At 41.9% G+C, this 24,208-nt stretch overlaps 1 protein-coding gene across 4 annotated transcripts in view; it reads left to right on the forward strand.

Annotated features, from left to right (window-relative positions):
• The first annotated feature begins 3,778 nt into the window (after positions 1-3,778).
• rras2 (RAS related 2) overlaps positions 3,779-24,208 on the forward strand; it is a 111,245-nt gene continuing 90,815 nt past the window's right edge. Inside the window, exon 1 of one of the 4 annotated variants that reach the window (XM_086007908.1) lies at positions 3,779-4,197. In XM_086007908.1, coding sequence (XP_085864034.1) covers positions 4,096-4,197 — 102 coding nt within the window. In that variant the 5' untranslated portion in view covers positions 3,779-4,095. Of the gene's footprint in view, positions 4,198-4,345; positions 4,371-4,428; positions 4,453-24,208 lie in introns of those variants that run through there. The other 3 variants (XM_086007909.1, XM_086007910.1, XM_086007911.1) reach the window with 3 other exon arrangements.

Genomic DNA, 24,208 nt, shown 5'->3' on the forward strand with positions numbered 1-24,208 from the left:
GATATCTGAAGCACAAAATCACAGGAAAATAATCTGCACATTTCGACATAACATGTTTACATGGATGTTACTCAATTTTCAGAAACTAGTGCGTCACAAAATCCTTTACATATAATACGATACAACACAGTACTTTAACACGATGGATCCCGGAGTTCCTCATATTTTCACACGTTGTGCTTTAAACCCCAGTGATATTTCTTTTTCATCTGAAGTAATTATTCCCTGTAAGAATTGTCTAAATGGATCCATTCTTCTTGAATTACAGTTTTCTCTTTTGGCGATCAGAAATTACTTTTTTTTTAAATGGATCACAATTGGCATCCAAAGGCAACCAAGGTTGTCATTTTTACCAGTCTAGTTCTGGTTATTATCATTACATGTATATAATCTCTCTAGCAAGAATTCTTCATTCTTGAGCACTTGCATGGGCCGTGCCTTCGTGTTTCTGATCCTTTGTTACCATCATCCATCCGTAAGGAAGATTGTAATTGCTTTTAGTGTTTGACATGTAAGCTATTTAAAAACTAATTATAACACCACATTTTTGCATGTCGTATAATCAGAATACACAGTGGACAGAATACATTTTATTCGGTCGTCTTATTTATCGTGTATCTTTCTTGTTCTTATTTTTGTTTCTGCAATTTTTTTAGTTTCTGTTTTTCCCCTGCCTCACTTTCTCCCATACTTTCCTAAATTGCTTCCTCATGCTGGGGTTCGGTTTTATGGGTGCCAGCTATCCAGCCATCATCTGGCACTTAGAGTCATGCGGCATAGAAGGAGGCCATTCGGCCCATCGAGTCCGTGCTGGCTCTCTGTAGAGCAATCCAGTCAGTCCCATTCCCTCGCTCTGTACCAGTAGCCCTGCAAGTTTATTTCCCTCAAGAGCCTATCCAGTCTCCCCTTGAAAACATTGAGTGCCTCCGCCTCCACCACATCCATCGAAATCCAGGTCCTCATCACTCGCTGCATAACAAAAGTTTTTCCTCACATGGGATGGCAGGAATAACGTATGAGGAGAGATTGGGTCGATTGGGCTTATACTTGCTGGAGTTTAGAAGAATGAGAGGGGATCTCATTGAAACTTATAAAATTCTAACAGGACTAGACAGACTAGATGCAGGAAGGATGTTCCCGATGGTGGAGGAGTCCAGAACCAGGGGTCACAGTCTAAGGATAAGAGGTAAGCCATTTAGGACAGAGATGAGGAGGAATTACTTCACCCAGAGAGTGGTGAACCTGTGGAATTCTCTACCACAGAAGGCAGTGGAGGCCAATTCATTAAATATATTCAAGAATGAGTTAGATATATTTCTTAAGGCTAAAGGGATCAAGGGATATGGGGAGAAGGCAGGGACAGGGTACTGAATTTGGATGATCAGCCATGAACTCATTGAATGGCGGAGCAGGCTCGAGGGGCCGAATGGCCTACTCCTGGTCCTACCTTCTATGTTTCTACATCCCCCCTGTATTTCATGACCAAAACCTTAAATCTGTGTCCCCAAGTCCTTGTACCATCAACTAGTGGGAACAGCCATTCCCCATCTAGCCAATCCAAACATGTCATAATCTTGTACACCTCTATCAAATCGCCCCTCAACCTCCTTTGCTCTAATGAAAACAAATCCAGCTTCTCCAACCTGTCCTTGTAGCTAAGATCCCCCATCCCTGGAACCATTCTGGTAAATATCCTCTGCACCCTCTGAAGGGCCTTCACATCCTTCCTAAAGTGTGGTGACCAGAACTGGATGCAATACTCCAGTTGTGGCCGAATCAGCACTTTATAAAAGTTCAGTATAACTTCTCTACTTTTGTACTCAATACCTCTATTTATGAAGCCCAAGATCCAATATGCTTTGCCAACCACTCCCTCAATATGTCCTGCCACCTTCAGGGACCTATGCACATTAACTCCCAGGTCCCTCTGTCCCTGCACACTCTTTAAAACTGTGCCATTAAGTGTATATATTGCCTCTCCCTGTTCCTTCTGCAAAATGTATCACCTCACACTTCTCTGTATTAAATTCCATCTGCCACTTGTCTGCCCACTCTGCTAGCCTTTCTATGTCCTGTTGCAGTCGATTGGTATCATCCTCACTGTTCGCCACACTCCCAAGTTTGGTGTCATCGTCAAATTTAGAAATTCTACTCTGTATTCCAATATGCAGGTCATTTATATATATCAGAAAAAGCAGTGGCCCTAGCACTGAACCTTGGGGAACACCACTGTCTACCATCCTCCAGTCTGAAAAACAGCCATTTACCACAACTCGCTGTTTTCTGTCCTTAAGCCAATTCCTTATCCAAGCTGCCGCTGACCCACCTATTCCATGAGCCTCAATTTTGTTAACCAGCCTTCTATGTGGTACTTTGTCAAATGCCTTCCAAAATCCATGTAGATAACATCCATTGCATTCCCTACATCAATCCTCTCTGTTACTTCATCAAAAAAGTGGATCAAGTGGCCAGTGTTGGCAGGCTGCTCCATCATGAGGGGCATCACAGCTGATGGATCCTGTATTCAGGAGTGTCCAATAGCAAAGAGCTCTTGTTTCTTCCCCCACCAAGGGCTCTGAACAAGGTTTCATAAATTTACTGCAGACTTTTTGATGAAATAAATGAAAAGAGCTCTCCCACTAAGTGGGGTGATTTTGAAGGTTTTGATAAAGTAGATTTGGATAAACTGTTTCCACTGGCAGGAGGGCACAGATTTATAATAATTAGCAAAATAACCAAGAGGGAGCTGAGGAGAATTGTTTTAATGCAGTGTGTTGTTATGATCTGGAAAGCACTGTCTGAGAGGGCGGTGGAAGCAGATTTAATAGTAACTTTCAAAAGGGAATCGAAAAGGAAAATTTGCAGGGCGCTGGGGAAAGAGCAGGCGAGTGAGACTAATTGGATAGCTCTTTCAAAGAACTGGCACAGGCACAATGGGCCGAACAGCCTCCTGTGCTGTAAGATTCGAAGATTCTAAGGTTTTGGAATGAAAATCTGGCAGGTTCTATAAAGGGCAGGCGATGGGCTCGGCCAGATTGCGGCCCAGGCTTAAAGGTGAAAATTTACCGAGTTTTGCCAAGAGTAGCTAAATCCTACAAACAGAAAATACTAACAATATACAACAAGTCGTGTCAGCACATGTAAAACCAAAAGTCAGCTTTTTATGTGTGAAAATGGGAAAGTAAGCAGCTATTTAGTCGAGCTGAGCAAACCAAAACAGATGGGGAAGGGAAAATGATGGCTGGAAAGTCCAAACAGGTCTATTGAAAAACTAGAACGATGTGGATAAAGACCGAAAACGAAATAGAAAAAGCAAGGGAGTGGGACTAATTGGATAGCTCTGTCAGAGCCGGCACGGACACGATGGGCCGAGTGGCCTCCTTCTGTGCTGTATGTTTCTATATGCTGCATTGGCTGATCTAAATCCAGTGTTACAGCTTCTGTGCGCTCTGTAAGAAGGGGAAAAATCAGCTCCGACATTGTGTCGCTGATTGCTATCCAGAGACCCCCTGCTAGATTGGGGTAAGGGAACACCCACATGTTGGACTACCTGGATTCCTGCTCGCACACGAATAAAATGGTCACCAGCAATGGAACTACTGTCGGGCCCGGCAACAAGCAGTTAAAACACCTGCAAGGAGAGGAGAAAATTGTCGAATGGGGAAAAGTAAAATCTGGATGTTTGCGCAAAAAGTGTGTTCGCTTTAATTCTGCGGTGGTGGAGTTCAGGCTTTGATTTTGACGGTATGAATATTCAGCAGCTCATTTGCATCTTATTATCATTTCCGATGAGCGCCGGCGTTGACCACCATTTGTAGCGGCGCTCGCAGCCCCGGCTCCCTTTTGCTCTTTGGCGGCTGCGATTGCTGATTTCTGCCCGGTGTCGCATCCACTTCAGGAGTTATATTGTTAAAAAAAATTCATCGTATAATTAAGAAAAGTTTTTAGGCCTCTCAGTGCTCGTGAAGTCTCCCCCCTCCCCACCCCCTTCTCTCCTTCCCGTGCCCAGGCGGGTCGCTGTGCTGCTGCTGCGAGCGTGAGTCGGTGGGAAGGTCGGTGCGGGAGAGCCCAGGCTCAGGCCCAGGCCCGGTTACCATGGCAGCCGCCAAGGACGGAGTGGCGCAGGAGAAGTACAAGCTGGTGGTGGTGGGGGGCGGCGGCGTGGGCAAAAGCGCTCTCACCATTCAGTTCATACAGGTCAGTGTGGCAAGGGTGTCCCGCAACCCCAGCCGATCTAAACGAATCCAAACTGGGGCTTCGGCCTACTCGTCAGCCAGCGGGATGAATTCGGAGCCGAGATCGCGGCGCTGCGCTGTCAGCCCGGGCTTGGGAGGCTGCCGTGCCCGCGGTCGCGCGTTCACCGTGTGTTGGTTCGTGTGGTTTTATGAATTCCTGAACGGTTGTCTGATTGCGGGGTTCACGGAGTGCACTGCCGCTGAGTTGGAGCCCGAGGTATGGCTGGAATCGTGGACTTTCCCCCCTCTCCTCGTGTTGGCTCCAGTCCATGTTTGGGATTGGGCGCTGCAAGATTTCGGTTCAAACTAATACACAACTGCCGTGAATCAGCGTTTCTTTCCGGCTAGGATTTCAAAACCCGTTGTTAGTTAGGATAAAACTGTCCCCCTTCTGGAATAGTTACATATTTTTCAAATTGTATTTTGTAATACTACTGGGATCGGGGCTAGTGTCTTAATAGGTCTCAAAGAGTACGATACATACGCGTTTTGGATGGAAATGTTGGAACTGGATTTGGTATTAAACTAGCCGATTGTGTGGTTCGTACTGAGGTTGACACGAATCTCTTAACTAGTTTGTATTTTTTATTTTATTTAAGGTTTTAAGAGTTCCCATAATGTTGATGGGAACTGGTACGACAGTTTGGTTACCCTGAACATAAACTTTACTTACTGCTTGGTGACCCTCGTACATAAAACCTCACCAGGGCAGTGTAAATGTTTATTTTTTGTGTGTGGCTAATATGAGACAAGAATATTGTGCATAGAACCTGCGATTTTAGTACTATCGTGATTTATTTCGATGCAGCTCCGTTCCATTTCTGCGTAAATGGTTGCCGTACTCTTGGGGTTTTGATTTGCGAGTTCTCTTAAATTGTAACTGGAATGATCTTCTCGCATGACTTGCTAGAAGTATATTTCAATGTTTGAAGAAGGAGCTTGTCTAAATAAAAGGTTCGAGGAACCAAATGGTTTACGTCTGTTAAGTTTCTAAGATGCATTGTGTTGTTCTGGGTGGCGAGCAAAATTCATTTGTGTCTTGTAATTTTGTATCTTGTAGATTTGTATCGATAAATTGCAACGTATTGCACCATTTAAACAGCTGCTGCATTTCAACCAGTATCTGCTTACAACTGTTAGTTAGCACTCTTCCAGCTGTCACGTTAAACCTGTCCCCGGGTACAACCAGCATTCCACTTCCCTTGCAGCATTCGAGTCAATTTAATTTCTAAATGTTGTTGCGCCGTTTAGTTACTCTATACTTGATAGTTTATCATTTGTTAGATGCCAGCTGGTCTCTCTCAGCTTGTTGATGGGTGAAAAAGAGTCACAGAAGTGTTACACCCAAACGTTTGTAATGCTTTAGAAAAGAGTACTGTATAAAGAAACAAAGGCAGTCATTTGACACAGTAGCCAGAATGTCTGTAACCTCTGAGTAACCTCACCAAACACTTATTTTGGAAAAAAAAGTCAGGAATATAACTTGCAGGCATTCAGTGGCATTACCATCACCAAATCTCCCACTATCAACAACCTACGAGTCACCATTGACCAGAAACTCAACTGGACTTGCTACATAAATTCTGTGGCTACTAGAGCAGGTCAGAGGCTTGGAATTCTGCGGCGAGTGTCTCACCTCCTGAATCCACAAAGCCTCTCCACCACCTACAAGGCACAAGTCAGGAGTGTGATGAAATACTCTCCACTTGCCTGCTTGGGTGCAGCTGCACCAACACTCAAGAAGCTCGACACCATCCAGGACAAAACAGTCCTCTTGATCGGCAGCCAATCCACCACCTTAAACATCCATTCACTTCACCACGGTGGCTGCACAGTGTACTATTTACAGGGTGCACTGCAGCAACTCACTAAGGCTTCTTCGATAGCACCTCTCAAATCTGTGGCCTCTACCACCTAGAAGGACAAGGGCATCAGGCGCACGGAAACCATCACTTCCAAATTTCCCTCCAAGTCGAAAACAATTCTGACTTGCACATATGTCGTTCTTCCGTTATCGTTGCTGGGTCAAAATCCTGGAACTGCCTACCTAACCGAAACATGGGAGTACCTGCACCATACGGACTGCAGTGATACAAGAAAGTGGCTCGCCACCACCTCCTCAAGGGCAACTGGGGATGGGTAATGAATGCTGGCCTTGGAAGCGACACCCATATCCCAAGAATTAATTTTAAAAAAGGCAAAAAATCAGTGTAAACTTTAACCTTGCCCAGTGCTAACTGACTTAGTATCCATAAAAGCTCCCTAAGCTCCAGCTTAGTAGCTGAATTAATACATTCTGCATGGTCTTTATAAAATAATTGAGCAGCACCACAGGAGATCCTCTACCATATATGTAATAAATTTTGTAATGTATGAAAATGTTGATTTGTATTCTCTTTACAACCCTGCTGACACAATTTTGAAGATCTTGTCTGTCATTGTTAAGTCCTACATTGTTATGGTCACTTGGCTACTATGCACCAATGACACAAGGGTGCAAATTTTGCGGTCAGCGGCGAAGGAACGGCGTTGTTAATTACACTTGTAGCTGCCCACAGACTTTTTGTGGGCTTTTGTGCGGCAACTTGCGGTAATTAGAGATTCATTTCAGCATGGCGACCTCGACAATTGATCTGGGATGTGTGAACAGGGCAAGCAACAGCGTGTCTCTTCAACCAGTCGGGTTGAAGACTCCTCATTGTGACGCGCAGAGCCTAAAGCAGGAAGTATAAATTAGAATATTTAATTCAATGTAAAATCATATTCAGAAAGCGAAATAAAGGAAGGGATTAAGAGAGAGATAAAAGGCAAAGTAAAAATTTTTACAACTTTTTTTTATTAAATCTACAAAAATAATTAAACTCTGAAGGAATGAGACTCCACACGTAAAAGTAACTGTTAAGTGCCAGAGAGGTTGTTTGGCAGTAAGTAAGACTTAACACACCGTTAAAAATTCACTTACACTTAATCACAAACCCTAATTTTTCCTGGCGTGTTTCGTGGGTACCCAGTGGGTAAGTACCACAACCTCACGTACTTCATATGTTTTTCTGGAGAATCTCTCGGTGAGGTGCCGATGTAGTGAAACTTGTGGAGGAGCAGGGCAAATGGGACAGCACCTTCCTAATTTCCGCATTTAACTGCGCATGTGCGGATGCCAGAAGTTGCTGTCTGATTTACTCCACAATAACGGTGAGCGCTGATAGCCTCACTGTTATTCCTACTGCAAAATCCAGGCCAAGACTTTTCAGCCAAGTACCATGGCCAATTGCAATGTTGACTAAAAATGGTGGTGTTCAAAAGGAACACTTGCAGAGTGATCACATTTTTGGCATTAGCCAATGAGATTGCTGGAAGTTGGCCATTACATTTGTCAAGTTATTTCCATTGGTCAGTGAGATTGATTGAAAGCAAGTCATTTAAAATGGTCACCAGATTGCTTTTGACAATAAGCTGGCTTAAAAAATGGCCCAGACTTTGTAGTAAGTGACGGCGCTCGCTGCAGTGTGGATTTCACCTTTTCATGACAATTTCATTCCTGCGCTGTGTTAGGGGATCTGTAGTGCCCCGCAACAGTGATGTCATCGAGCAGGCTTAGCAGCCAATCCCATTGAAGAATTCTCGCAAACCAAAAAGCACTGATTATTCTTCACTTCTTTTTAATCATTTTACAGAGAGCGAAATAAAGATTGGGACATACATATAGGATTAAGGTAGAAGCTGAAATATCTCTCGCACGTTAAAAAATTAAAAAAAAATCTATGGGAATTTGTATCATAATGGAGAAATTTGACATTCAAGAGAGGTTGTTCAGTAATTATGATTTGGTATGTTGTTAACCCAGTTACACCTCATTCAACAAGGCTTAACTTTTTTTCGGGGTTTTTTACAGTGAGATTAGAGCGTAAAAAATGGAAGTTCACGTCAATTCAAGTGATTTGTAAAAGTTCCATCTGCGAGAGCTTGAACAGTGCAGCCAGTGGAGGAGTAAGGAATCACTGACAGCAACTTCTGGATTTTCGTGTTTAACAGCGTATGTGCAGACACCAGAAGTTGCTGTCGGTTTCACAGAGTAAAGACAGTGACTGCAAATTCCGGGCAGATATTTTTAATGTTATGTAACAATAAATTGTTGAGGATATGCTATTTCTCTAATAATCAGTGACATTAACTACAATTCCTGCAATTCAAATCATATGATCTGATTGTTGGGAGTCTGGCACTAAGGGAACAAAACTTTTAAAGATGGGTTCCACAGATTATATTGCACATAAAATAAGTTTTGAATCCAGCATGTGGAGATAAAGTGCCACACTTCAATGCAAAACCATCCTTTTTTTTTTAAAAAGCTAGTCTGGAACCTACAATTTATCAACAGTCCATAATTACTGTCTGAGCTCACTAGCTACAATTATCTGTACTTCTCCTTTAAGAGCAGTGGCCTCACAGGGGCAGGCCATGTTCGAAGCTAAAACATCGTATTGTGCTGCAGACTTCCCCCCCCATCCCCCTGAGTATTTGTGATTAACACCAGAGGATAAATGTGTACTATTCTTAAATCAAGGTTGTGCATCTTCGGCTGTGTGAACCATTTGACTTCACTTTTTTTGGCATTGCCTCTTGGTGTATTACTGATGCTGGCTTATGTTTGGATTGGGGTATAGGGAAAAGGAGCTCGTGTTGCTGTACTTGTTGCATCATAATGTACACCCGGTCATGTGCTGATAAGTTATTCGCCCTACACATGTCAATCCCATTATCTTATGAATGTTCTTGAAAAGTTACTTATTAATGCAGATTATGAATGGCAGAGTACAGTTGCCTTTTCTATTTATAAAAAAAAAAATGAACTGCCAAAACACGCAGCTCTTAAGCTGTTGGCGTGTTTCTGTCCTTCAGGCAGTCATCAGTCAGGAGGAGCCATGCTCCCTACAGTGCTGTTCGGTAGGGAGTTCCAGGATTTTGATCCAGCGATGATGAAGGAACTTCGCTATTTAAGAATGGGGGAAACCAGGGAATTATAGGCCAGTTAGCCTAACATCTGTTGTTGGGGAAATTTCTCGAGTCTATAATTAAGGATAAGGTGACTGAACACCTTGCAGATTTTCAGTTGATCAGAGAGAGCCAGCATAGATTTGTGAAAGGTAGGTCATACCTGACAAACCTGATTGGATTTTTTTGAAGAGGTGATTAAAGAGGTGACTAAAGTAATGGATAGGGAAATGTTATTTATATGGACTTCCAGAAGGCATTTGATAAAGTCCCACATAAGAGCCTGTTAACTGAGGTAGAAACCCATGGAATTGAGGGCAAATTATTGACCTGGTTAGGAAATTGGCTGAGCAGCACAAGACAGGCAATAAGGATAATGGGTAGGTACTCAAATTGGCAGGAGGTGACGAGTGGTGTCCTGCAGGGATCTGTGTTGGGGCCTCAACTATTCACCGTATTTGTTAACTTAGATGATGTCATATATCTAAATTTGCCAATGACACAAAGATAGGCGACATTGTAGGCAGTGTAGATGAAAGCATAAAATTACAAAGGGATATTGATCGATTAAGTGAATGAAATTAATTTGCCACAGTTTTGCCCAATGCAGGCAAATGTGAGGTCATCCACTTTGAACCTAAAAAGGATAGAACAGGGTACTTTCTAAATGGTGAAAAACTAAAAACAGTGGAGGCCCAAAGAGACTTTGGGGTCCAGGTACATAGATCATTAAAATGTCATGAACAGGTACAGAAAATAATTAAAAAGGCTAATGGAATGCTGGCCTTTATATCTGGAGGACTAGAATACAAGTGGGTAGAAGTTACACTGCAGCTATACAAAGCCCTGGAGACCACACTTGGAGTACTGTGTTCAGTTCTGGGCACCACATCGTAGGAAGGATATGTTGGCCTTGGAGTGAGTGCAGAGTAGGTTTAACAGAATGATACCTGGACTTCAAGGGTTAAGTTACAAGGAGAGATGACACCAATTAGGGTTGTATTCACTTGAATTTAGAAGGTTATGGGGTGACCTGACTCAAGATATTAAGGGGGAGCAGATAGGATAGATAGAGCAAAACTATTTCCGCTGGTTGGGGATTCTAGGACGAGGGAGCATAGTTTAAAAATTAGAGCCAGACTTTTCAGGAGTGAAATTAGGAAACACTTCTACACACAAAGGGTGGTAGAAGTTTGGAACTCTCTTCCGCAATTGGTGCCAGATCAATTGTTAATTTTAAATCTGAGATTGATAGCTTTTTGTTAACCAAAGGTATTAAAGGATATGGGCCAAAGATGGGTATATGGAGTTAGGTCGCAGATCAGCCATGATCTTATTGAATGGCGGAACAGACTCGAGGAGCTGAATGGCCTACACCTGGAAGGAACGGTGATATATGTGCATGTCGGGATGGTGTGTGACTTGGGTGGGGCGGGGGGGGAAGAAGGGACCTTTCATTGAGCTACCCTAAAAGAAATTCCCTTATTGGTTGTTTTTGGATCTGGAGATAATTTTTAAAAATGACGACTGGAAATGAAAATGCACCCGCTCTAAAGTTTAAACGGCAACAGTATCTCCTGTTCTATCATGGTATGCCTATAAAACTATAGTAATTAATACTAACCTTTTAAATTGTGACCATAATTCTGGTGATATTCAAGAGTTGAAGTATTTATTTGGATCTAATCCTCATGCATGTACTGCAGCGTTATATATTCTGCTGTGTGATTAGGATACTTTTGGCCAACTCATGAGATTTGTAGGATATTAAGAACATAAGAAATAGGAGCAGGACTAGGCCATACGGTCCCTCGAGTCTGCTCCTCCATTCAATAAGATCTTGGCTGAACCTCTACATCAACGTCACTTTCCAAGGCAAGGCTTTTTTGACAGCAGCTCCCAAACCTGCGACCTCTACCACCTAGAAGGACAAGGACAAGGGCAGCAGACGCATGGGAACACCACCACCTCCAAGTTTGCTCTCCCCATCCTGACTTGGAAATATGTCACTGATCCTTCATTGTTGCTGGGCCAAAATCCTGGAACTGCCTCCCTAACAGCACTGAGAGTACTTTCACCACACAGACTGCAGCGATTCAAGAAGGTGGCTCACCACCACCATCTTGAGGGCCATTAGGGATGGGCAATAAATGCTGGTCTTGCCAGCATCGCCACATCAATGTTCCCTTTATGTTGCACGGCTGTGCAGCTTTCTGCAGCTCCTGTACAGCCGGCTCACTGGCTTTTAAATAGGAAAAAATGCCCAAGCGTGGTATTTTGAATAAAGGGGCCGCGTGCCCCCCCCCCCCCCAAAAAAAAAATTAAGGGAACATTGGTGCATTTCCTGTGAATGAATTACAAAAAAAATTTCCTGCCCTATCCCCATATCCCTTGGTTCCCTTAGTGCCCGAAACACACTCGATGTCAGTCTGGAATATACTCAGCGACTGAGCATCCATGGCCCTCTGGGGTAGAGAATTCCAAAGATTCACAACCCTCTGAGGGAAGACATTTCTCCTCCCTTCAGTCCTAAATGGCTGCCTCTTAGTCTGAGACTATGATCCCTAGTTCTAGACTCTCCAGCCAGGGGAGACAGTCTCTCGGCATCTACCCTATCAAGCCCTCTAAGAATGTTATACATTTCAATGAGATCCCCTCTCGTTCTCCTAAATTCCAGAGAATATAGGCCCATTCTACTCGATCTCTCATTCCAAAATATTCTGATTTTATTTTAAAGAAGTGGTTTCTTGAGAGCTGCAGTTTATAGTAGTTGGACACAGTGGGATAGAAATTCTGCTTCTGTACCTGCTTTATATACTTTTTGCCCATTTACTTTACTGGAAGGAAAGTTACAGGAAGGCAAGCGCAGAGCTGGAATTTCAGCTTCCAGTGAGATTAGGAACTAATTCAGGTGATTGAATCTGACCTCATTTGGTGAAGGTAGATTTAGTTGAAGTAAATACATGGTTGGCATTGAAAGCAGTTTGACACAGAACTATTTGCTATACTTGTTTACAAAATACACTAACATAGTACAGCATTTATGTGAAATAACAACAGAAAACACTGGAAAAACTCAGCAGGCCAGGCAGCATCCAAGGTAGAGAAAAGGAGTTGATGTTTCAGGTCGAAGACCCTTCGTTAGAACTGGAAAAAATGCAGGAAGAGGGATAGATTTTAAAGCAAGTGGGGGCTGGGAAAAGGGGGCGGGGATGGAAGAACAAAAGGGAAGATCAGAGATAGGATAGAAAGCACTCTATGTTGAGTCCAGAGGGCTGTAGACTGCCTAATCGGAAGATGAGGTGCTGTTCCTCGAGCTTACGCTGAGCTTCCGTGGAACAATGCAAGAGGCTGAGGACGGTGAGGTCTGAGTGGGAGTGGAGCGGTGAATTCAAGTGACAGGCTCGGGGTCCCCTTTACGGACTGAACGGAGGTGTTCGGCAAAGCGGCCACCCAATCTGCGTTTGGTCTCCCCAATGTAGAGGAGACCACATCGTGAGCAGCGAATACAGTATAATAAATTGCAGGAAGTAAAAGTAAATCGCTGTTTCACCTGGAAGGGGTGTTTGGTGCTCTGGACAGTGGGAAGTGGGGAGGTATAAGGGCATGTGTTGCATCTCCTGCGCTTGCACAGGAAGGTGCCAGGGGAAGGGGTGCTGGGGGTGGTAGAGGAGTGGACTAGGGTGTCGTGGAGGGAGTGGTCCCTACGGAATGGTGAAAGGGGAGGTGAGGGGAAGATGCGTTTGGTGGTGGGATCACGCTGGAGGTGGCGGAAATGGCGGAGGATGATCCGTTGAATGTGGAGGCTGGTGGGGTGAAAGGTGAGGACAAGGGGAGCCCTATCGTGGTTCCGGGAGGGAGGGGCAGGGGTGAGGGCAGAAGTGCGGGAGATTGAATGGACACGGTCGAGGGCCGTGTCAGCCACAGTAGAGGGGAATCCTCGGTTGAGGAAAAAGGAAGACTTGTCGGAAGCACTAGTATGGAAGGTGGCATCGTTGGAGCAGATGCGGTGGAGACAGAGAAATTGGGAGAATGGAATAGAGTCCTTACAGGAGGAGGGGTGGGAGGAAGTGTAGTCCCGGTAGCTGTGGGAGTCAGTGGGCTTGTAGTGAATGTTTGTCAGTAACCTATCCCCAGAGATGGAGATGGAGAAGTCGAGGAAGGGAAGAGTCGGAGATGGACCATGTGAAGGTGAGGGAAGGGTGGAAATTGGAAGCAAAGTGAATGAAATTGTCTAGTTCAGGGCGAGAGCAGGAGACGGCACCGATACAGTCATCAATGTACTGGAAAAAAGAGGTGAGGGAGGGGACCAGAGTAGGACTGGAACAAAGAATGTTCCACATATCCCACGAAAAGGCAGGCATAGCTAGGACCCATGAGGGTATCCATAGCAACACCTTTGATTTGGAGGAAATGAGTGGAGTCAAAGGAGAAGAACAACATTTATATGGTTCATTTGATTCACTTCTATTGTATGTGCAAAATTAATGTTGAGGATGAATTTGTGCTTTTTGACTTGATGCAGTACATTATGCAATGTTGAGCTCAGTTAAAACACTGAAGGTTCAGTTGTAACTACCAATAGTTAGACTTGGACTATGATGCTTTAGTGCATAAAGTGCAATCGATTACATGGATTAAAGAGCAAATCGTTTGTATTCCTGCCAAGTACAAGTTTGAACGGTTGAGACTGCAGGTCGTGGGATTTCTCGTAAATACAGTCTCACCCTTTCAATATTTATCCTCTGCTGGTTGACCTTTCATATTCTACTTCAACTAGTATAGTGTTCGGGTCTGAGTCATGGAGTTACTTAATTGAGTGCTTTGCTGAATCCTCCAAAAGTGGATTATTATTTATTCAAAAACTAGATAAGCATTTGGTGTAATATTTCGGGTGCAAAATCTGCATAAACATTAACACTTCGTTGAATCAAAATTGGTTGATTTTATTTATCATGTAACTCCATTTCCTTGGCGTTTTAATGCTCTGTTTCTGAAAGTTGTCCATAGCATAGCAGAATAACAAGCATGAAGGAACGAACACACTTGTGTTTATATCGTGCATGTCAAGATTTCGCATGTCCCAGTGATGTACCTTTTGAAGTGCTGTCACTGTTGTAATATAAGCAACGAGGCAGCTAATTCAGCAAGATCGCACAAACAACAATGAGTTAATGACCAGATAATCTGTTTTAGTGATGTTGGTTGAGGGATAAATATTGGCCAAGGCACCCTGTTCTTCATTTGTAGCATTTATTGAAGTGTATTGGGTGCAAGTTGAGTCAATGATAAGATTGTGAATTGTCTGGATATCTCTCCCTGTATATTGTGGAAATTATTTGAGGCCAGATTTGAAATATTGTACACAATTCTGGTCACCCCACTTGAAAAGACTTGTATGTATTTGAGAGTGTTGAGAATGCTCAGGATGATTCTGGGACTTTGGTCTCTTAGTTGCAAGGATGGCCTTGAACTGAACCTTTGGAAAAAAAATTTGTTTAAAATTCTGAGACATATAGATAATGTGGGTGACAATTTAGCTTGGACTGTGAGCACAGACAGAGGGGCACGATTGAATTTAACAGGTCTTAAGCAAGACAGAAGATTGAGAAATTTTCTTGCAATACGGCAATTGATAATGGAGCAGAATCTCTGATGCTGTCCATTATCTCTTTCAAAAAGAATCTCTAAGTATCTGGTTGGGAATAGGATTGAATGTTATTGGTTTAGGTGTACACTGAAATGAGCAAATACTCCATAGGAGTGTTTATAACCGTGTTTCCTTATGGTTCTTGTGTTGGAGGAGATGGTATTTGTTGAGGAAAGTAGGCAAGAATTCAATTGGTGGGCGAGCAGGTGGAAACTGTGATGGGGTTGATTGTACATGGATGGTCTGTGGAAGGAGTGGGCTTGATAGGCTTTATCCTTCCAATTTGTGGAGCACTACAGAATAATGATACCTGCCTATTCGATCCAACGTTGGTTATGTAGCCACGATTTAGTTCCCCCAATATAATTTGTGCAAGTTATGGTTTAAAAACCCCCACTTATTTCAAAGGTGGATGATCTGTTGAATAAAAATTGGCCTTATTTTCCGCTCCATTCGTATTCTTGCACCTAATATGCTGTGTTTATTGCTGCAAGCCATTGGTATTACACACACGAGGTTTTTAAAATGTCTGAGCAGAGAAAACATTTAACGATTATCTCACAAGCATCACCTAAGAAACAAAATCACAATTACTTTTTTGAGAGTCTTGTGTGGGTATGTATGAGCAGAGAGCAAGAATGCTTTTTAATATAAGAACAAACATAATGGCTTGTGCTTTCATGCATGAGACAGTGATGTCAACAAACCAACATGCAGTGAAATCAGTAAATACTCCAGTCATGCAGTTTGTTTTATAAAGTTATGAAATTCAAAGTAATTTACAAATGTAATTTTCAGTATTGTTGGAACTAGGGTTTATAAAGTATTGGGGTCAAGCAACATGATCGTTTTACTATTGGCTTTCCACAGACTACTGTAATAAATAAGATTTACAATTAGCTTTTTTTAGCTTAACAATTTACCCAGATTAAAGCCTTTGGAAGTGTTTTACAGTATTGGGTATTCCAATATAATGCCTCCGAAGAAATTGTACTGCCACAGCACTGAAACACTCCTTATCAAAGTCGCAAATGACATCCTCTGTGACTGACCATGGTAAACTATCGCTCCTCATCCTCTCGACCTGTCAGCAGCCTTCGGCACGGTTGACCACACCATCCTCCTCCAACGCCTTTCCTCCGTCGCCCAGCTGGGTGGGCCAGCCCTCGCCTGGTTCCATTCTTGTCTGTCCAGTCACAGCCAATGGCTTCTCTTCCCACTCCTGCGCCGTTACCTCTGGGAATTCCCTCCCTAAACTTCTCTGCCTCTCCAGCTCTCCTTTTAAGAAGCCCCTTAAAACCTACCTCTGAGCAAGTTTTGGCCACCTGTCCTAATATCTCCTTACGTGGCTCGGTATCAAATTTTGTTTGATAACACACCTATGAAGCGCCTTGTGATGTTTTACTACATTAATGGCGCTACATAAATGCAAATAGTTTTATTAGGTTAACTTTGCAAAACTCTGCATTTGAGAAACATTGGCCCGTATTTTCCGATCGCAGGCCTCCCGCGTGCAGAGGCCTGCGATCTGGAAAAATCTGCGCCCTTACCTGAGGGCTCCCGGGGCGCACACGCTTCCGCTCCTGGGCCTCTTCAAACTCCAAGTGCGCAGGGCCCATGTATCCCAGGGGCGCAGGCTGTTCGCAGCATTCCTGGGATCACGTGGGCCATGGGGAGCCAATCACAGAAGGGAACCTCCCTTCGTACACTCGACAGGAAGACCTGTCAAATATATGAATGGAGACCAATGAAAAAACAGTAAAACTTTAAATAAATGTTTATTAAAAAAAAAAATCACATTTTAAAAATGACTTGAAATTACGATAAATTAAAAATTTTAAACAAAAATTAATTTTTTATGGGGCTAAAAATTAACTTACCTTTTAAAAAGTTTTTAAAATGATAAATCAGTGGAAATTTTTTTTCTACTTTTTTGATCTCTTATCCTGGTAAAAGCCTCTTATCCTGCTTTTACCAGGCGTAAGAATTGTAAGGGTTTTCTGCGGGCGGTGGGTCTCCAAAAAGCGGAACTGTCCTCTCACAGAGGCCATTCTCCTGGGCAGCCGGAGGATCTGTCAAGAGGATTCTTGATGCACTGTGCATGTCTGAAACCGGCATTTCCGATGTCCCTACGGGTGGGTGCACAGCGCGTACCCACCCGTAGGGATTGGAATATCTGGGCCACTGTTCAAGGAAGTTTTTTTTAATTTGATGACTATTTCTGCATTTTACTTTGCTTATTTAAGAATGGAATCTTGCTGCTTCTGAAATCTTAAACAGCAATTGATATTTATGTTTTGACCAGTTCACAATTATAGCCAGAATTTCCATCTTCAGCTTCGTGCTGTGATTTGGTTTCTTAATTTTTTTTTGTCTCCCAGGAGTATTTACTGAGATTTTGTTTTATTTAGCTGCTGTTATCTTGCGAAGACCTGTGCTCCTGCCAGTTCCTGCATCTTGCACAGCTGGCTACAACCTAAAAATAAACTTGCCGAGACTTGCTGCAGCTGGTGGCTGGGAAGACTGGAGAAAGCTCGTTTTCCTGGCTGCTAGTTTTGGTGGATCCCGACGAGTTTATTTTCCGGTTGCAGTTGAGTGCATCAGACCTGCCTGTAGGAACTAATGCCACTAGCACGGATCTTCGCACAATGTAACTGCAACTTCAGTTTTACAATGCATTGGTGCACAATTGTCTCCATAAAGATGCCAGTGTAGATCTTAATTTGAGAACTTTTGAGAAAGAACTGATCTCGACTCTCACAATCATTTGATAGGACCATGGCATGGATAATAACATTATAAACTTTTAGAATAAATACCTGGTTGATGTAATATGAGGCCCTAGTTTTGAGAAGCTAAATTAAATGCTCTAAGTTTCAAGAGCTCTTGTTTCTGAGCTGGGAGCAATTAACTTTGAGGCTCCCCTTAATTCTGATGAGAGATTCCTGACTCGTGCATGTGTGTACAATATGTGTGCAGTGTTAAAACTAAGTAATTACACAATTAGTTTTGAAATCCTGTTCAAGTTCTGCAGAAATTTATTTCAATCACTTGACTTTTGATTTTGAAGTTCTGCTTAAATTGAAAGCAGTTGGTACTGCTTATGCTCCACCTTCTCAATTCAGAGTTGTACACCAGCGAAGTCTGTATTTTTAAACCGAATAAAGATCATGTTGCAAGTTTCGGTGATCTTGGTGAGTAGTAGAGAGTGGCTGTGGTGGGAATTCAGTCTCCAAGAAAATACTGCTCTGCTTGGAAAAGTGCTACAGTACAAGGACAATTTTAAAAGCCTCCAGTAGTGATTTAAATTTTTTATATATTTTAAATTTGCTACTAAGTCTAGTAGGCAAATAAAACTGGGGAAATGTATCTTTAATATTGATATTCCCTATAACTGTTCAAGATCAAAAAGTAATTGGAGGGGGAAGAGGGAAGGTGATGTTAAATTGGTCAGGTGGGGGGGGGGGGTGCTGGAGGTGCAAGACAACTCTGATGCTATACAGTTGTGGTTGTAAATCTAATGGAAAGTGTTACCTCAAAAGATAATGCAAAAGAGCACGTACTTTTTTTTAAGGTTTCTTAATTGCACATTTTTATTACAGAATAATATTTGGCACTTTTTGAAACATTATTATTTGTCAGCAATAGGCCATACTTCCTCATTTCTAATTCCAAGGTTTATCCATTCTAATTTATTGGTACAGTCTGATATTGGTGCTAGTCTGTTACCTGGGTTGTGTTTAAGAATCCCAATGGAAAATCCATGTTTAAGTTTTACTGCAATAATATCTTTGATAATCTGATTGCTCAAGTGAGCGTGGTTATTTTCCATCTTGCCTGTACCCCTTGTTCCCCTGAAAATGGTGACTGACAATGGGATAGTTCCATGGTTGTTGGGAAACTTCTGGTATCTTGCCCAAGTACACATTCTTCCTATGTGAGCTTGGGAAATGAATAATGACAGGCTATTTTCCTGTGGGGAAAGGTGACGCTGCAACCCAGCCCAATTCTCTTTCTGTGTGATATTCACAGATGAGCAGTTTCATTATGGTCACTGGAGCAATTGGTATCGGGAACCCTGGCTTATTTTTCCGCTTCCTGGTTCAGGAAGGCTGAAGCCAATTTATCTTGGCTGAGACGCAAAGATTTTTAATATGTCCGCTTAATATGTTTTAAAAAAAAAACTATTGTGGTACAGTCATGTAATCTAGTCGTAGCCACATATTTCAAATTTCTCTGGACACCTGAAATTTAACCTAATTTCCAGTTTGAAGCATCTAAATTATCAAGATAGGCTTTAAAAAGCTGGGATTCTACCCTATAGAGAAGCCTAGATTTTGGGGTGATTTGATTGAGGTTTATAAGATGATGAAGGGTTTTCGAATGGACTGTTAATTCCAACTAAATAGGTTTGGGAGGACCAGGGATCACAATTTTTAAGTTATGTAAGACCAGATCTAAGTTAGATGTCAGGTGGTCCTTTTCCCAGAGAATAGTGGACTTCTGGAATAAGCTGCTGGCTCGTGTGGTGGACGCTGATTCGCTGAATTCCTTCAAGTGACCACGACCTGATTCTGGCTGGGGCGGAGATCATCTCTTTTATAAAAGGTAGGTACTGTATAGTATCATTAGGGCCAGAGTGATCTCATGGACTAGTTTTGATCGTTTAAGGGGGTCGGAGAAGAATCTCCCAGATTTCTTTTTTCCCCAAATTGGCCTGGGGTTTTGATCTGGTTTTTCACCTCTCCCAGGAGATCACAGGGTTCCGGGTGGAGTTGGGAGTGTTTATCTTGTGATGGACAAGGCATCGCAATGTGTGGGGCAGGCTGGATGGACCAGAGGATCTTTTCATGTTTGTTTGTCATAACTGCATATTAATACTGTGTTCAATCATAGGGTGTGCTTATTTCTGAAAGAACATGAATCAAAACTTTTTTATATTTATATGTGTGTTTCGGACAATCAAAATCGTGCACAGTTGCTTTGCTTTTCTGAACTTAAATGTTCTAAGTTTTTATTTCACTGCAATAACCTAATTAACACTCGTACAACTTCGAACTGCACCAAATCACAAGGGTTCACCCATTGTTACCACACTCATTCTTTAGTACATTATGGAGGCCAGTGGAGCATGGTTTTATGCCCCATTCACAGAACTAACCACAAATTGATTGTGACTTCATCAAGTCTGCCCACTCATGCAAGATAAATTATATTCCTTAAATCATAATATATTTCTATATCCATGCCTGGAAAACATTAAAATGATCCAAAAACTGGGAATGTTTCGTTGGAGTATTGGTCACAATAGAGTGTTTGATTTTCCATTTGTAAACATGTTAATATTGAGTCGAAACATGCTCTGAAAAGGTCTGAAGCGCCTTAGAGATTAGTTTATTTGCTTCTGGAGTAATCGAAGTAGATGTTTGAATTTGTACTTGAACGAGTAAACTGGTAACAAAAACTGAAAATGCTGGAAACACCCAGCAGGCCAGGCAACATTTGTGAATAGAACAGTGTGGACTTCATTAAATGGAAGGATATTACAGATGAACAGCATTTAAAAAGGAACCGAACATGATGTGGGAGACCAAATCCAGATGAGACGACTGGTTTTCCAAACACCGCTGTTCTGTTCACATGCATCCTCCATCTCCATCAGTTACCAATTGAATTCCTCATCCTACTCTGACCTCTGCCTTTGGCCTTGTACATTATTCCAATAAAGGTCAACACAAGCTTGAAGGATAGCACTAATGGGCACTTTGCAACCATTTGGCCTTAATATTGACTTCAACTACAGATCTTAGCTACTGCTCCCACTTTTCCTTCGGCAAGAGGTGCTGTTGATGCGACGGTGACCCTCCATCGGAACACTGTGCTGGTGGGGTGGACTGCCCTCTTGTTGTTCTGCTTTTTCTTCCCACAGGCTCCTGGACTCGTGCAGCCTGCTCGGTATTGCTAATTTTCTGTGCTCCCATATCTATCTGCCTGCCTCCTCCCCAGCTCCTTCAGCTAGTCACATTGTCTTGTAAATGTCTTCAGTTCCTGTCATGTCTCATGCTATTATCACGTCAGTTTTAAAACCATCTCTGTTTCCAACTGAAGCACTTGACAGGTTATTTTATTTCCTTTTGTGCGCACATATGTACGTGTTTCCCCTCCCCCTTCACTTTGTTCTGTTCCTTTTATAAATGTTCATCTGTAATATCCTGCAGTTTTGACGAAGGGTTCACATCCAAAATGTTAATTATTTTATTCACTAAGTGATTAATTGAATTTTTAAGGAAATCATTGTATGGATCAAAAAAGAATGAGCTGGATGTATATCTGGATTTCAGGAACAGAGGTGAATGGATGTATTTCAGTTTGGTAAGACACAGGTAGCAGCCACGGAGACCTGTGCATGAACCTTGTTTGTGTTCTGCTTGTGTGGAAATGATTTGGGCGTAGGCATGAGAGCAATGACTTTGTGAATTTTTCCAGGTGAGACAATGGCAAAAATGTGGGGAAGAATGCAAGAGTTTTCAGGAAGAAATGAATAAGTTGGTGGAGTGGGCAGATGTGAAGAAGTTCATTTTGGCGACAAAAAGTAGTATACCTTAAACAAGGAACAGAGATTGAGACGTGTGGATTTTAAAGATTTTTAAAAATTTCATTTAAAATGAAAGGCTATTGGGATTCTGGGTGTGGGCGGGGCAGATGTCTGTTAGATGAAGTAGACTTGGGATATAATTTAAACACTAATCTTCAATGGAATTGTGATCTATTGAGCCATTTTAGTGCATTTTTTAAATATTGAACTGTACGTATGACGAGTATATTTTCAGTGGAACAGTCATGCTATTCACAACCAAAATAGGTTAATACTCAGTTCAAAATATTATTGACACTTGTATAATAATTATGTGGAGGGGGAAATACACTGTCATAATCTGAATTTATAAAATTCATAATTTTGGCAATATATTTTGGCTTCTAAAATGGAAAAATTAGATAATGGAATCTGCACAGACTTCAAGCAGTGTAATACTATTTTTTATAGAATTCATTTTATGATTTTCCAATTGTAACTTAACCTGTTTACTGGTCAACTTTTCTGGAATCTGAACAAAAAGTGCCGCTGGGATGGCAGAAATCTAGGGATTTGGTTTTAGATACAAAACAGTTCTTTTTCGCCATCATAGCTTTGTTATTGAATATCATGTGCTTCAACTAGAATTGTTAATTTTTTTTCAAGTGAATGGTTTAAATTTTTGCTGTTTCCTCAATTCACTGTCAGAGGGGTTAAAGAGATAACCGTCACCCAGGCTCTGCCAACGCTGCCTTGAATGACATGCCCTTTGTTCTTTTTCAGCTGTGCAAAAGCACCAGTTCTTTCATAGCTCCTCTTGCCAGTGTTGTTGATTTCAGAGTTTACTGGGGGTGGAGAATTGTGGCCATATCCTGTGTCCTACACTTTGTTACCCGCAGTATTAAAGTGTCTCTGCTTACTTCTTTGTGCCCGTCAATATGAGATGTTGTTGGAGTACCCAGATCAACTGCAATGCAGCCAGATTTGCAAAGAGTGCCATGAGACATGAAGTACTGATGTATGTTTACAATAGTAGCTGTTTGGTTCTAGGAACCAGCTTTGACTGAAAACTATCAGTATGTGCATTTTGTAAAATTTGAGTTCTGCAGTTTGGGATAGTCTGGGGTTGCCACCAGTGCTTTCCTTGCTCGATCTCTACGGAAGCTGGTTGTTTGTCCCACTCTGCTTTACTGCCACTAAATGGGGGATCCCGGAAAACTCATGTTCTTTTGGGTGCTGTTTGTTTTAACAATTTACTAATGGTTATAATGCCAACAATACTGGAATGGAAGAACAGACATGTGATGAAAGTGCAATTCTCATGTTGTGCTTCTAATTAACATTGTGTCTTGGCTTCCAGTGTAGAAGTTCAATGTTCATAATCATTAAACCATCTGGAGACCTGAAGTAATGGCAAAAGGTTTGTTGTCGAGAATACAGAAGAATGTGGCAGTCAGGGTTAAACGTATTCATCTGTGAGACTTGGTTGTTGGCCCTCGTTCTTGCGTACATCAGTTACTCTTCTGATGAAATGACAGGAAAAAACATATCAGAAAAACACTTCCCTTAATTACATGACTCCAGCAGCTTACTGTCTGAACAGTGACTAGGCAGCAAGTCATTACTGGGTTTGGCCTGGTATTAACCTCAAGGCATTGCTCCCCTCTACTTGGAAGAACATGAATGCTTCATGGGAAGTATATTTTTGGGATATCTTCAAACTGACAAGTGATGACTGGTAAACCTTTTTGTAGTATTTCTTTTGTCATTCATTTAACTTAATCGTCAGTTTTAAAATTTGCTGTTGACATTAATACAGTCTGTGGTCTAACATATTTGATATGAGTTGTGTGAATATTGGGTGCTCCACAGAGCATTGTAAATCTTGTAGGATAGATGCGTGGAATGGTTAGTAAAATGCATTTACAATTTTTAAGATTCTGAGTGGAATTTTATAGCTCCACGATAGATTAGAACAGTGTTTTTGGGATGAGTGAGGAGACATGAACCAAAAAATAATGCACAATACCAATGTGGTTAAAGATAATATAGTGCAGGTGACAGCATATATTGAGAGTAATGTATTGAAATTTAAAGATGTGGCAACGACTTGCACACTTAGATGTGGTAACTCTGGCAGTTGGTAATTGATGCCAGATGTTGAAGTAATAGTGTTTAAACCAGTGTTGTATTTTTTAATGCTGTACTACCTAATTTTACTATTTTGAAATGTAAAAGTCAGCTGTTAAAGCTATTGACAATTATAATCTGGACTGCACTAACTAGTCATTTTTCTTGTTTTGAATTGCAATTTTTGCTGAAATTGCTGATTACCCAATGACTCAGTTTGTACCTTTCTTCATTTTGTTATTCTACTGTAATAAACAAACCAAGATCCCAGAGTCAGTACAGTACATTAAAATTGAGTTAGCTGATCCTGGTCGCAGTGATAGTAAGGGTGCTATAGATGGGCAGTAGGGGCAAGGGTGGAAGTATTTCTGAGATGTTGTCATCAGTCACACTTCTGTTTGTTGACTTGAAATGACATGGATACCAGAATTGCATTTCCAGAGAACCAGTATTTTTTTCCCCCCTGAAAGATGATGAATATTTTGCTTTCAGTGTATTTTGCTGTTCTGGCGATTGTCACATAAATTATGCCTGTGGGTTAATTTTGCTAACTGGTTGTTCTAACTGAGCTCCTCAAAAATAATTTGCAGTTGAAGAATCTGAACCTTGTCCTATATGTAAGCGAGA

This window comes from Somniosus microcephalus, chromosome 15 (genome assembly GCF_052327205.1).
Source record: "Somniosus microcephalus isolate GS21.2 chromosome 15, FLI_Smic_1.0, whole genome shotgun sequence".
In the NCBI taxonomy this organism is placed as follows: Eukaryota; Metazoa; Chordata; class Chondrichthyes; order Squaliformes; family Somniosidae; genus Somniosus; species Somniosus microcephalus.